General features: G+C 41.5%; 1 protein-coding gene across 3 annotated transcripts; it reads right to left on the bottom strand.

The window, feature by feature from the left end:
- Positions 1 to 104: 104 nt before the first annotated feature.
- Positions 105 to 13,113, bottom strand: LOC6041274 (splicing factor 3B subunit 1). Of its 3 annotated transcripts, XM_038255427.1 has the most exons (5): positions 13,065 to 13,113; positions 12,517 to 12,821; positions 12,332 to 12,458; positions 11,266 to 11,345; positions 105 to 3,648 (listed from the first exon to the last, which is right to left on the bottom strand). In XM_038255427.1, exons 1-5 carry the CDS (start codon positions 13,090 to 13,092, stop codon positions 193 to 195), a joined length of 3,996 nt encoding a protein of 1,331 aa, XP_038111355.1. In that variant the 5' UTR covers positions 13,093 to 13,113; the 3' UTR covers positions 105 to 192. The 3 variants fall into 3 exon arrangements, with proteins under 3 accessions (XP_038111355.1, XP_038111366.1, XP_038111360.1); XM_038255438.1 differs by lacking the exons at positions 12,332 to 12,458; positions 12,517 to 12,821; positions 13,065 to 13,113 and adding an exon at positions 11,566 to 12,325; XM_038255432.1 differs by lacking the exons at positions 12,332 to 12,458; positions 12,517 to 12,821; positions 13,065 to 13,113 and adding an exon at positions 11,822 to 12,325 and having other exon boundaries at positions 11,266 to 11,758.
- Between the last annotated feature and the right edge of the window lie 1,780 nt (positions 13,114 to 14,893).

Below are 14,893 nucleotides of genomic sequence, written 5' to 3'. Positions count from 1 at the left end.
AGGTGTTGGGAAAGCATTTTTTAGACATGCACAATTTACACCAAAGTTTTTTTTGTTGAATCACGAATAGGGAATTTCGAAAAGAGCAAAAACAGCATTCCCACTAATCTTCTTGTAACACACTAAAGATGTTTTCCTTTATTTCTTAATCGTACAAGACAAAAAAACGTATGGTTAAGCATTGAATGATATTTAGATGTTGTAGTCCAGCTCGTACCGAATGTACTGATTCTTGGGATCGTTGGAAATGCGCGGATAGCCCACGATCAGCGCGTCCTGGGCGCCAATGTACAGCGAGTTGTAAATCTTCCAGTAAACGTCGCGCACCTTCCTCGCCGGATGGAACAGCCCCTGCAGCGTGTACTGCAGGATCTTGATCGGTCCGAGCGCCACCCGAAGGCCCTCGACGGCGTCCATGAATGCTTGCACCAAGTGGGGGCTCGTCTCGAAGATGTTGGGCCAAACGTAGTTGAGCAGATGGATGAGCGCGTCCTCGCAGCCAAAGCCGTACACTCCGAGGGCCATGTGCTTGATGGCGGCGCACGCCGTCTGTCGGTGGACCAGGTCCCGATCCATGAGGGCGTCCTCGAGGAGGGGGCACACGGCGTAGATGTAGTCCTTGCCCATTTCTCCGATGTACTCGAACAGGAAGGAGAGCGATTTGAGGACGCCGTTCTGGACGTTGAGTTCGGGCACGCGGTACTCGTTCATGAGGGCGGGGAGCACGGTGAAGGGACGACACGTTTCGGCCACGATGGCGATGGCGACGGTCGTACAGACACGGTTCTGGCGCTCTTGGACTTTGAGGTTGTTTAGCAGCGTGGCCAGCACGTCGTGCGGGCCGATGGCCTTGGCGATGTAACCGAACGTGTTGACGGTGGCTCGTCGGATCGCTTTTTTGTGGGCTTTGAGCAGTTCGAGAAGCTCGAAGCAGATGCGCATCCACTCGCGGGCGGACACGTACTCGGGGCCACGATCGGCGATGCGACCGACCAGGTCGATGCAGTTTTCCTGGACCTTTTCGTGGCGATTCTTAAGGATGGGGGTGAGACGGGGCAGGAGGTCCTTGATTGGGGGTGTCATTTTGGTCATGCCTATTACGTTGACGATGGCTTTGAGGGCGCCCAGAATGGATCCGAGCACTTCGGGGTACTCTTCGCCGAGATATTCGTAGAGGACGACGCCCAAATGACCCATCAGCTTCTCCTCCTGGCATGTCTTCATGACGATGGCGATTCGGGAGATGAGATCCGCCGCTTGTTGACGGACCTTGGCCGACTTGTTGTTCAATCGCCAGAGGATGGTACCGCAAATCTGGGGGAGATACGGTTTGACGCGCTTGCTCAGCTGGTTGACGATCGTGCCGAAGCCGTTCAGCATGACCACGTCTTCGGTGGTCTGTTCCTGGAACGCGTACAGAATGCCGTCGATGAGCTGTTCCTCCAGCCGGGAATCGATGTCGGCGGCGCCCAAATTGCCCATGATCTTCTCGATGGTCTCCATCACCATCTTGCGGTACTGCTCGTTTTCGTCCTTGAGATCGTCCACGACGCGGTTGATGATCTCGGACGCGCCCACCTTGTTGGCAATCTCCACCGTGGTGTCCACCAGCTGGCGGTAGTTTCGCCGATCCAGCGCCATTCGGTGGTTCCAAAAGTGTTTGAAAAAGTGCGGCAGGATTTCCTCCTTGATGTACTGCGCCTCCACACCGTCCGTCGCGCAGCACTGCTTCACGACCTTCAGCACAATCTTCTTCATCTCCTCGTCCGGCGACTGGAACTCACGAATCAGAATCAACATCACTTCCCTGGTGTAGTAGTTGGCGTACTCGGCGTCCATGAGCGGGATCAGATAACCGATGGCTTTGAGGAACGCCGCAAGACCTTTGCCGCGATGCGTCCGGATACCCTTCCAGAGGGGCTTCAGCACGGAATCGAACGACTCGATACCGTACGGAGTGGCGGCTTCGGCCAGCGCTGCCAACGCCAACGCCGTAATCGTGCGGACCTTCTGCTGCTCGTCCACCAACCCGTGCTCGATAATTTCGACCAGCGACTTGAGGTGGGGCAGGATGGCGCAACCCATCAGGATGGCAATCTGCTGGACGATTTTGATGCCGGTGTGGCGAGCCTGCCACGACTTCTTACTCTTGCAGACGGCCTTCAGGAAGGGTAGGAGAGAGGGGATTCCGAGCGCGGAAGCGACCACCGCGAAGGCACGGGCCGTCGTGTTTCGCACGTACTCGTCAATGTTGTCAATGTCGGGACGCATGGTTGAGATCATGGTGGCGAGGCCGGCGGCCTTGGCCAAGTTGGAGATGATTTCACGACCTTCCACGCGGGCGTAGTAATCTTCGTCGATCAGGAGCGGTTCGATGACGACCAGGATCTTGTGCACGTACGGACGCACGAGGTCGTCCAGTTTGTAGAGGATGCGATCGATGACCTTGACGAGGAGATGACGCTCTTGGTCTTCCAGGGTGGGACTCATCAGCAGGGGTAGAATTTGGTTGAAGAGTGGTCCTGCGCCGAATTCACGCGCCTTGTCGGTGATCTGACGGAGGGCGGCCTTCCTCATCGGAGGCGTTCCGTTCTTGATCTTCAGGAGAAGTTTCATAATTTTACGCTCCTTCTGCTCCTCCGGACTGAGCGCTTCTTCGTCCACGTCCAGCAGCAGCTTGTCAAAGTATTGCGCATCTTCCGGCTTCATGAAGGGCAGATTGCCCTTGGGTTGGTTGTCGATGAACTTGGCGCTGCGGTCCTCCTGCTGGATGAAGAAACCGGCTGGGGTTCCGGCCATCGGGGTTGGCGTGGCGGTCAGCTTGCGTGCTGGCGTACGGATTGGGATGTAACCGGCTGGGGGTGGGAGCACTTTGTACCCGGGCGGGAACATGGCGTCCAGTTCTTCGTCGCTGAACGGTCGGTTGCGTTCGTCGATTTCCTTCTCCCAGCGGTACGCTTGCAGCTGTTCCGGGGTCATCGACGCGAGATGGCCTGGGGTGGGCGTGGCCATGGCCATCGCTTTGTTTCCGATAGGGGTGGAACCGCCTGGGGTGAGCAGGGGCGTCGTATGTCCGGGTGTTGCGTGCGGGGTTGGGGTCATCGCGATCGACGGAGTCATGGCCGACGGGGTAGCGTTCGAGGGCGTTTCGTCCCAACGCGAACGTCGCTTCGAAGCAGGCGTTGTGCTGTCCATCACACTATCACTCGGTCCGCGATCGGCACGGGGAGTCTCAGCCCACGAATGGCCCGGTGTTTCACGCTCCGTCTTCGGCGTCTCGTCCCAACGATTGCGACGCGTTGACTTCTCCGCGGGGGTTTCCCGCCCCGGAGTGGCTCCCGAGTGGGCCGGCGTAGCGTCCCAGATGCGTGCGCTCGGGGTCGCCCCCGGCGTTTCGCTGCCCTTGTGGCCGGGCGTTTCGTCCCAGCGGTGGTCGGCCGGGGTTTTCTCCGCATCGCCCCACGTCGGCGTCGCCGGCACGGTGGACAACTTCTTCGGCGGCACGAACGACTCCTCCACCGTTTGGTCCCAGCGGCCACGCTTCTTCGATTCCGCAGCCGCCTTGCTGCTGCTGCCGTCTCCGTTGCTCGACTCGCGGTTGATCACGAGGGAACCGTCCTTTGCCTTTTCCTGGATCTTTTTGCGGAGCTGTGGAAACAAAGTTTGGGTTAGTGTTTGAACTCCGGATTGACGATTTTGACTCTACAGTAGGGTGCCCAGAAAAAATGACCCCCTACTCCTCAAGCAAAAATTGGTTTTTTGGGTTATTTTAAGCATCTGTGCAAATTTTGAGCGAAATTGGTTGAGATTAACCCATTGATACCCGAGCCTAAAGTTGGTGAAAAAAAAAATTTCATACAAAAATGACTTTTTTAATTCGCTAATAACTTGTCAGGATCGAGTTTTACGGTTTTTGTGTGTTCTACAAAGTTGTAGAGCATTAAATTTTCAATAAGAATCTCATGTTTGGAAATATTTGTATGGAAATAGCGCACCGTGCAGATCAAACTGTAAGAAAAATGGGTTTTCCATACATTTTTTCGATTTTTCCCATACAAACTTCACCTTCGAGTATCAATGGGTAAATGTTGACCGATTTTGGCCATATTTGACCCAGAGTCCTAAAATAGCCCAAAAAACAATATTCAGCTTGTGGAGCGAGGTTTTGAGGAAAAGTCCCATATTCTGGGCACCCTACTCTACAGGGTGGCCACTCGAATGTCATTTTTTTTTCGACTTTTCCATTTTCTCAAACAAAAGACATTTTTTACTCAAAGAATGATTGTAAATCAAAATCCAAAGTTTCTAAAAATCTAACAACATTTTTTAATTTGTATGCATATTTTTTAATAAATCAAACTTTTGAAAATTGTACGAAAAAATAGCAACTTAACAACAGATTTTAAGGAAAAATAATTTTAAATAAAGCACTTACAATTTCAAAACAGAGAAAACTTCAGATTTTAAAAAATAATTTTAGGCAAAGCAATCATAAGGGTAATTTTTTAATTTCAAGCATAAAGTTTTTTTTTCATCAGTTTGGAAAATAAAGGAATGCCAAAATGTTAAATATAATTTTGTTATATTTCTTTCATTTTTAAACAAACACGCTTTAACAAGTCTTAAATTAAAAGAAAAATCCTATCATTAAGGAATTCGTGTGATCATTTCTGAATTCGAAACATTTAAAAAGTTAGATTTAGAAATAAATTCAAATATTTAAGGATAAAACCAAAAATTGAAGGATTTAAAAATACATACCTTTCAATATTCAAAAGTCCTAAATACAAAAAAAAAGCTCAGGAATAAAAAAAAAGTTCTAAATTCTAAATTCACGGATTCAGGAATTCAATAATTAAGAAATTTAGAAGTTCAAAAATAAACTTTGAATACGCTGCCATTTTTGGATGCAACACCCGATTTTGTCTACCTCCAATAGTAGCAACACCTGAATTTGGCAACATTTTTTTTTTCCTGATTTTAGCAACAACCAAATTAATTTGATATTCTTGGTCTCCTTTTGTACGACCTATTAATTATTTTTTACACAAACATTAATAACCTTTGACCTTAATTAATTTGAATGAAAAAAACATCTTGGGGCCATTCAATAATGGCATTACATTTAAAATAAAGCATATCTTATAAAAATCGAAAAATGATCAGAAATTTAAAAGTTAGACAATTAAAAAGAAGGCCGTTGCAAATATTTTTCAAAGTTAGAGTCGAGCGACAATAACATTCCCTTAAAACATTTTAAAATTCTATTTATATTAAGATGCAGGAATGCAAAAAAACTGAAAATTTCAAAATTCTACAACTCAAAAAATTAGAATTTTAACTAATCCAGAAACTTAAATTCGCAATTCGCAATTTTCAGTGTAAGAACGGGCCTTGACCGATCTTATGCACTAGGTTCCCGACGAACACGCACTGCCCTTACACCTACATCTCACCCTTGCTCTGAGTCAGTACGAGCAGCACGCTAGAACACGCTTTGAGTGTTCGTGCCAGGCATGCACACCTTCTTTTCCGGTTACGCATTTTAACTCGGCCGGGGGTGGTACATTACGTAGGGTTTGATGTAAGTATAAGCGCCTAACCGTTTAAAGTGTGCCTAACAACTTTCATTAAAGCAAACACTGTTTTATATTTAGTTTGAATTCAAAAACTAGTTGTTATTTTACTGTGTATTGTTTTCTCCTGAAATCATTCCTAGTGTTGAGTCGTGTTTATATGTTGCTATTTCTTTTGTCGCGGTGTTTTGTTACAATTTTTGGTCCTAAGCATTTTATAAAAGTTTTTCAAAAGTACAATAGTAATGTTTCTGTTGATTCTTTGATCATTCCAAAAATTGAGTAAGGGCTCAAACCTCACTTGTTTTAAAGAAAAGGGTGAAGATTGAAAACAATGGTCAGTGAAAGAAATATATTATTGAAGAATCAATAGTAAAAGAAAGATAGTAATTAATGAAGTAGATAAAGAAATAAACAATAGTTAATAAATAGAGGCAACAAACAAGCTTAGATTGTATAAGGGCAATTTAAAGGGCAGATGAAAAAATATTCAAATAGCTAAATAAAGATAAACAAAATTCACATCGCTACCAAATTAAGGGAAAACAGACAGTTTGTTACAGCAGCATCAATTAGTAAATAGAGTGGAAAAGCGTTGAGAAATAAGAGAATCAAGAAAATAAAATCGAAAACAAATGGACGATAATAAACAGAAGGCGTGTTAGAGAATCAGTGAAACAAAATAAACAGAATATAGATGGTAGATAGAGAGCCTGGAGCCTATTAGAGGACGGACATCTCAAACTAAAAGCACCAATCGAAGCACGAGAACTTTCAAACGGAGGTACCAATCGAGCAAAAGACAAAGGATTTTGCTCGATAGGCACCTCCGCTTGACAGCCTCCGCGCCTCGATTGGCACTTCAGGCCTGAGATGTCCGTTCTCTAACAAGCTCCAGGCTCTCTAATGGTAGATAAAAACGGAAAGAAGAGAAACCCCGTTGTGCGATGTTTCAGGTACATCCACAGCAGTTGACTCAACATACTGCGAATCCAAACAATACCGTCTACAATCACAAATTACTTCCCTTTCCAACATTGTTGCGCCCCTTTCTTTTAGCCGTCTCGACTCTGACCCGCGGTGGTCAAAGGTTTACGATCCGTTTCCACAGGCCACCAGCTAGGTCATCATGAAAACCAAGCCAACGTGGAGGTAAGAAAATAGGACACTCGCAAGGAACCAGAGCTATACTGTTCTGATCAAGATAATTCGGATGATCTAACAGAACTACGGATGTAGTTAGTTACGCTCCTTCCAGGATGTTCCTTACGTGGACGTCAACCGAAGAGCACGCAACAAGGTCAGTGCCATTGCATGCTCTTAGGTATCAATTCTTGGCCTGCTAATCCAGAAACTTAAAGTTTAAAAAATGAAGATTTTAAGATTCCTGAATTTTCTATTTTAAAATTTTTGATATATTGAATTTTGGAATTTCGGATTTTGAAATAGTAAACATATTTTTTTTTAATTTTCTGATTTCTGAATTTTCTAATTTCTTAATGTGTGATTTTTAATTTTTCGGAATTTGAAATGTTGGAATTTAATTTAGTATTTTTGAATCAAAGTTTTTGGATTTTTGATATTTCATATATTTTTTCTCAATCGATGTTTTAATAGATTGAAAAATTAAGAAATTCAAAAATACAAATATATAAGAATTCAAAGTTTTACGGATTTAAAAATTCAAAAATCTTCAAGTCGCAGGAATAAAAAAAAATCAAAAATTCTAAAATGAGCAACTCTCTACGAAATCGGCCGATTTCGACCATTTTTTTTGTATTTTTTTATTTGACTCAAACTTTGTGGGGGCCTTCCCTATGACCAAATAAGCTATTTTGCGTCATTGGTTCAACCATACAAGTCTCCATACAATTTTGGCTGCCGTCCATACAAAAATGGTATGTAAATATTCAAACAGCTGTAACTTTAGAGTGAATTTTCTGATCAATTTGGTGTCTTCGGCAAAGTTGTAGGTATTATTGAGGACTTTTGAGAAAAAAATAGGTACACGAAAAAAAACTTGCAGATTTTTTTATCAACTTTTTTTTACTAAAACTCAAATTCCCAAAATACGTATTTTTTGATTTTCGAGATTTTTTGATATTTTTTAGGGGACAAAAATCCGCAACTTTTGAGCCATAGAGAAACATGGTCAAAAAATCTGCCGCCGAGTTATGATTTTTTGAAAAAATAGTGATTTTTGGAAAAAATCGAAGTTTCATGCAAAAACAAGTTTGACATTATTTTTTAATGCAAAATTGAATTTACAATCGAAAAGTACTTTACAGATTTTTTGATAAAGGGCTCCGTTTTCTAGATATAGCCACCGAAAATTTGATTTTAGCGAAATATTTGCATTTTAAATGGGCGTAATATTCAATGTTTGGCCCTTTTAAAGTGTTAGTCTTGATTTTAAAATTTTCAAAATATTTTTTTCGAAGAGATCGGAAAATTTCACGATTGTTTCATGTATTAACATTGAAAATCGGACCATTAATTGCTGAGATATCGTCATTAGAAAATGGTGGGCTGTTTGGGTGAGACTTAGAAAACTTCAATTTTCGTGTTTCTTTTTCTTTAAGCCGCTGTATCTCAGCAACCAGAGGTCCAATCTTCAATGTCTCTTAGACAATTTTATAGCAAATTTTCTGAACTTAAAATATTTTTAGAAATGGTCACTCATGGTCACTATTTTTAAAAATTGAAAAACTGCAAATATTTCCCTAAAATCAAACTTTCGGTGGCTATATCTAGAAAACGGAGCCCTTTATCAAAAAATATGTAAAGTACTTTTCGATAGCAAATTCAATTTTGCATTAAAAAATAATGTCAAACTTGTTTTTGCATGAAACTTCGATTTTTTTTCCAAAAATCACTATTTTTTCAAAAATTCATAACTCGGCGGCAGATTTTTTGACCATGTTTCTCTATGGCTCAAAAGTTGCGGATTTTTGTCCCCTAAAACATATCAAAAAATCTCGAAAATCAAAAAATACGTATTTTGGGAAATTGAGTTTTAGTATAAAAACGTTACTTAATCCACCTTAAGGTGGTTGGTGCCTTCCTCGCATTCATGTTGTATTTTAGGTGGTATTTTTAAATTAATTTAAGAGTTTTTTTTAATTTTTTTAATTTTTTTTTCATTTGTGTTTTGCCTTCCTCACATCAATGAGGAAAGGCTATAAAATCACTCGAAAAATGAACTTCTTTATTCGACCTCGTAGACCCACCTTCACGTATACCTATCGATTCAGAATCAAATTCTGAACAAATGTCTGTGCGTGTGTCTGGATGTGAGTCCGTGCACCGAAAAATATGCACTCGATTATCTCCGGACTGGCTTAACCGATTTGGACCGTTTTGGTCTCATTCGATCCGTCTTGGGGTCCCACAAGACCCTAGTTAATATCATGAAGTTTAGAAAAGTACTTCAAAAGTTATGCTGAAAAAACTATTTTAGCTCAATTTCGGAAGATTGTAAAAAGGGTGGTTTTTGTAAGAGAACCCGTCATGCTATACATTTTTGGAAAGGTATTTGGAAGACCTTTCCAACGCGTTGAAAAGATTGAAGATCTGACAACCCCATCAAAAGTTATGAGCGCTTAAGTGTTATTTATACACTTTTTCGAGGGCGGATCTCAAATATTTTGATGAAAAAGTTGTCCGGATCTATCATGCGACCCATCGTTAGATAGGTAATCAAAAGACCTTTCAGACAAGCCCAAAAGATTGAAGATCTGAAAACCTTATCAAAAGTTATAAGTACTCTAGTGTTTTTAATACACAGTTTTTGAGGCCGGATCTCAGATATTTTGATAAAAATAAGAGATATTTATACACTTTTTTGAGGCTGTGTAGTGTATTCACTTATATTGCGAGGAAGGCACTAACCACCTTAAGGTGGATAAAGTAATGTTTTTTTTTTAAATTATTGATTTTACTTGAAATTTTCAATTCTTTTTTTTTACCAACTCTTCAAAGTAAAGGTGAAAAGTCTCGTGAGTTATATATTTCAGTAAAAAGTTCGTGTAAATCTTTGTCGAGACAAAATGATGCAGCAACATAATTAATACAGATTTTTTTCCAGAAGAGACGCAGACACTGCTTAAGCGATGTGGCAACCGGGCGATACGCATGCAAGGGGGTGTGGCTACCAATCCCCCGCGTGGTCAAAAAGTCAAAAAGCAAAAAGACCCGGCCTTTGAGGTTATGCAAAAAACACCCTTTTTTGTAGCTACAAAAAAACTTTTTCTTAGCATAACTTTAAAAGTACTTCACTAAACAGAATAAAATTTAATAGGGTCTTAGGGAACCACAAAACGAACAGAATAAGGTGGATCCGGCCAAAATCGGTACAGCAAGTTCTGAGATAATCGTGTGGAAAAAAATCATGCCTACACACATCCCCACAGACATTTGTTCAGAATTTGATTCTGAGTCGATAGGTATACGTGAAGGTATATCTAGGAGTCATATTTAAGAAGTTCATTTTTCGAGTGACTATAAGCCTTGCCTCAGTGAGATGAGGAAGGCAAAAAGTTGATAAAAAAAACCCTCATTTTTTTTCCGTGTACCTATTTTTTCTCAAAAGTCCTCAACAATACCTACAACTTTTCCGAAGACACCAGACATTGATCAGAAAATTCACTCAAAAGTTACAGCTGTTTGAATATTTACATACCATTTTTGTATGGACAGCTGCCAAAATTGTATGGAGACTTGTATGGGTGAACCAATGACACAAAATAGCATATTTGGGTATAGGGAAGGCCCCCACAAAGTTTGAGCCAAATCAAAAAATACAAATAAAATCCATTTCCGGTTTTGGTAGAGAATTGCTCTTTTGCAACATTTTCTGGTAAAGCAACAAAAAAATCAGAAATTTTAAATTTATGAATTGAAAATAAAAAATTCTAAAATTTCACTTATTAAAAAACAGTTGTAGGAATTAAACAATTAAAATCCGAAAATTCCAAAATTCTGAATTGCAGAAAAAAATATTCAGATTTAGAAATTAAATAATCCAGAAATCTCAATTTTCCAAAAAAAAAAATAAGAATTTGAGATTTGAAGATTTTTTTTTAGAATTTAAGAATTCAAGATAAGGATTTTAAAATGCTTGAATTATGTTTTTTTTTTTAATTTTTGGCACAGTCCAGACTCGATTATACGAAGTTTCGATTATCTGAAGTTCGATTATCCGAAGGTTTGCATGGGACTTCGGATAATCGAATCATGACCAAAAAAACATGTCTCGTATTTTTTTTTCCTGCTTTTAACATGAAATTTGAGTTATGCGATCCGATTTTAGTCAAATTTGAAGAATTCATTGCCTTTTAAATTACAAAATACTTTTTTTTCAATATTTCATCACCGCCATTTTGGCCGCTATCTTGGATTTAAAAATTCTTATTCACTTTAAAAAGAGTTTGGGGGTCGTACTTGAACTTGACAATCAAAAACAAGAAAAAACGAAAAAAATGTGATTCGATTATCCGAAATGACATTTTTTCAAGGCCATTAAAGAATAGATTGAATTTTTGAATTAAAAGATTAAATTGAAAATTGTACAAAATTATCCAACTTGGGCCTTGGGTTCCCGACTTTTTGACAAAAAATCACTAATTTCCTACTTTTCTCCAATTTCCCAACTTGAGTAGCCACCCTGCCATGACCGCCAACAACTCACCTCAACCTCCTCGCCCTTGAGCATCTGCTCGCGCATGATCTCCGTGTACGAGCGGGAACCGACATCGGGAGTCTTGCCGCCTGGAATACATCCGAAAACAAGCAGAACGAGAAAATAGAGCTGATTAGTTTTCAACCTTTCCTAGCGACTTGCTTTGCTGGTCGATTTAACTTATACAAACGAGACACAACTTGAAATTAGGTTCATTTTTTTTAGCTTTCTGTTGAAGATTAAGGGGGGAAACGGAAAAAAAGTTTTGTTTCGATTAATTTCAAGTTTCGTCCCGGCAGTGATACGTACGTGCTCCAGCCAGATCCTCAGTGCGCGAAACATTTTTTCTGCCACGATTTCAATGCTTGAACACTAATTCTTTAAAGGCAATTGAAAAAAACTTTATACGCAAGAGTTACGAGTTAAATTGTGGCGGGTCAGAAAAATGTTCACGGCTGTTTTTGGCTTTTACTGAGAGAAATTGAGTTGGGGGGGGAAGTTCCTAAAACAAATCTTTGTGATTAATAATTTTCTGTTTCTGAGTACAATTAACACGCTCATTCACCATTCTCACAACAAACCGACCTCGGTTGAGAGCGTGCGCGCGACCATTTCCGGAACCAGCTTGCTCAAGAATACTGAAGGTATTCCAGCGCAGGACCGGTTCTGGGAAGGGGCGCGCAGCGCCCGCAAAAATGAGGCTCGATATTAACCTGAGATTTCTTTCGGCGGTCTCACTCTGACACCGGATGTCCACCGGAACCTGCGTGGTAAGTGGTTTTCGTTATTAAAAAGTGGCAAAATACTGGACTAGGCGTGTGGGGTTTGGGAAAACTAGGAATGAGGGAAGGAGAAGGGAAATTTCATACTCAATCGCACCATGAATCTTGAAAGATTCTCGTTCACTCAGAATCCCACTCAGACCAAAATCTAACGTTGCCTGAAGTGCGCCGGAAGTCTCGGAACAAACGTTTGGAGATCGACCGGCGTCGCAACCAGATAAGTCAACTATCTTAAGCTATTACAAAGTTTCAACTACACAAGATTAGAGTTCAATTCACAACTAGAAACCTACCATCGGCAAACGGATCGGCACGCTCCGGCGAGATGACCAGTCGGCGTCGTTTCTGGCGATACTCGTCCTCCTTCTCACCGACCGTAGGTCGGCGCCGGTCCGCGAACGGATCAAAATCTGCATCGGGCTAAAACGAAACAAATTCAATCAATCTTCATTTAATCAAAACAATAAAGATTACTCACCTGCGCAACATCGTTCAACAACGCCGCCGGCGCGGTGTACCCGGGCGCTCGATTCCTCCCGCCACCACCAGCTCCCCCGTCTCCTCCCCGTCCCATCGGCATTCCGTCGTCCTCGTCGTCGTCCACATCGTCGTTCGGGGCAATCGACGTGACGTAGCCCTCGTACTTGCCCTTCCCGGCAGCCCCGTCGTACAAATCGGCATCGTAGTAGCCACTCTCGAGCAACCCGACGCCCTTGTCCTTTGCGGCCTCAGCGCTTATTTCCTTCTTTTTGGACTGGATGTCCCGGATTTGGGCCTCAATGTCTGGAAGCGGAAAAAACAACAAAATTAGTGTTGAACCATCCAAGCAGGCATTAAAACAAATATGGCTACGCCATCGATGCGGCGGAGTTGCGAAATTTTCAAACGCTTGTAATCGTTGTGATTTCATGATTTCACGAGAAATTTTAACTTAAACGTATACATCGCCCACTAAACTTGCGAATAAAACTATGTTAACGCTGAACTAAAGCTTATTTAACACAAATTATTGAATTAAATACATACCTTCATGCGTTCGTGGTATGTTCTCCATTTTCACACTGAACTTTGACAGCTGACGGAAGGGCAGTGTTGCCAGCAGAAACTCGCTTCAAAAATCTGTATCAAGTTTTGTACAATGTGGTGATAATGTCTGCAACAGCAGTTCCATGGGGTCCTTAACACTACAGATTGTCAAGGCAAACAGATAGAGTTATCTACGTGCGCATGTATTGCGTGTACGAACACGAAAAAGATTGAGGTTAAATTTTGTTCCCGCCAGCAAAACAAATGGCGTGCTAGTGTGCGTGAGTTCGGGCTTAGATAACTCTATTGGCCAATGTTTGACAGATCCAAACGCGCTGGACACCAACCGCCCTTTACGCCCAGCAAAACTGGCAGTGTTGCAAGCGCAAAACATACGTTGCCAGTGCCGATTTATTTTGCATCGGCCAATCTGTCTCCCTTGACAATCTGTACTTAACACTTGTAGCACTAACGGGGTCAAAACTTACGCGAAACACCAAGGGGGTCAAAAAAGTGGGACACAAATTTGATTTTCAATCACAAATAGTAAATCTCCTCAAAATTTTCTTCAAACGGTTATGGAAATGGGTTATAAAACGTTCAAATTTGACTCAAATAGATTACTGAAAGATGTCAAAAATATAAGTACTGCATAATAGTCATGATGCACCATTATTTTTTTTCATAGCTTATTTTTATTAGGTCCTTTTAGGTGCTGCGACCCGGTTAGGACCGAGGGCGAGACCGAGGGTCAATGGTACAGAAATAATAAAAGAAAAAAAAAGTAACTGGATTAGAGGATCATTTTCCCGCGCCAAGTTAGCGATCACATCAATCTGTTCCTCGGGTGTCTTGTTGATGCACCATTATTTATGGACTGTGCCTCAAACATATTTTGCAGTTAGAAACCTCCTACCTTGGGATTCGAACTCATGACATTCGGATTACTAACCTTAGTGACTTTATTTTAAAATAAAATCACCCCTTATTTATTCTTTCAAAGTTCAAAGCACTCTAGAAAGCACCCCCGTTCCCGTTTTTCACAATCACGCACGCATCCGGCTTCTGCCGCTGCTCGTTGTATTCTCTCCGTACAAAGGGAGAGCCGGCCTTGAAGTTGGCCCGCGCAGCTTGACAATGTGGGGAAACTTGTGTTAATTAGAAACACCAAATTGTGAGCTAGCCGTGTTAGGACCCTACAATAACTTTAAAATTTTAATTAAAACACAAATCTATGCAATTGCATCCATTTTTTCATTTTCATTATATTTGTGAAATTCAGAATGTCTTCAGCCACCAGACTTTGACCGCTTCCCAGTCACGACGTTCTAGCAGGATTCTAGCAGAGTTCTTACAGAGCTGGATATTCTTATAGAACTCTAGCAGAAATGTTCTACCGTTCTAGCAGGATTCTGACAGAACCAGCTCTGCTAGAATATTTCGTGACTGGGTTTGACCTATATATATACTATATAAACTTCTTACAAAAAATATTTGCTGTGGCTTAACCAAATTTAAATGTTTGATGCTAAAAAATGCTAATGCATGCTTATGAATAATATTTTTTGCTTTATTTTGGATTATGCAATTATGCTTTGAATTACAGTCGACTCTTTGATTGTCAATATCCAAGGGACCGTCGAGGAAGAGAATCATCAGTTTACAGAACGATGTAAAATGAAGACTCGATTGAAAATATGTTTTTCTTGGTACCCAGCTATGGGAGAGGATCATGGCAACGTCCAGCAAACAAAAACAAACTAATGTCAAACACCCTTCAAAGCTTCGTTTCGCAAAGAAAAATGTCTATGCAAGCCATGAGATAGTGA

This window comes from Culex quinquefasciatus, chromosome 1 (genome assembly GCF_015732765.1).
Source record: "Culex quinquefasciatus strain JHB chromosome 1, VPISU_Cqui_1.0_pri_paternal, whole genome shotgun sequence".
NCBI lineage: Eukaryota > Metazoa > Arthropoda > Insecta > Diptera > Culicidae > Culex > Culex quinquefasciatus.
Note: the sequence above shows the minus strand (reverse complement) of the source record. Positions and strands in the feature narration are given on the sequence as shown.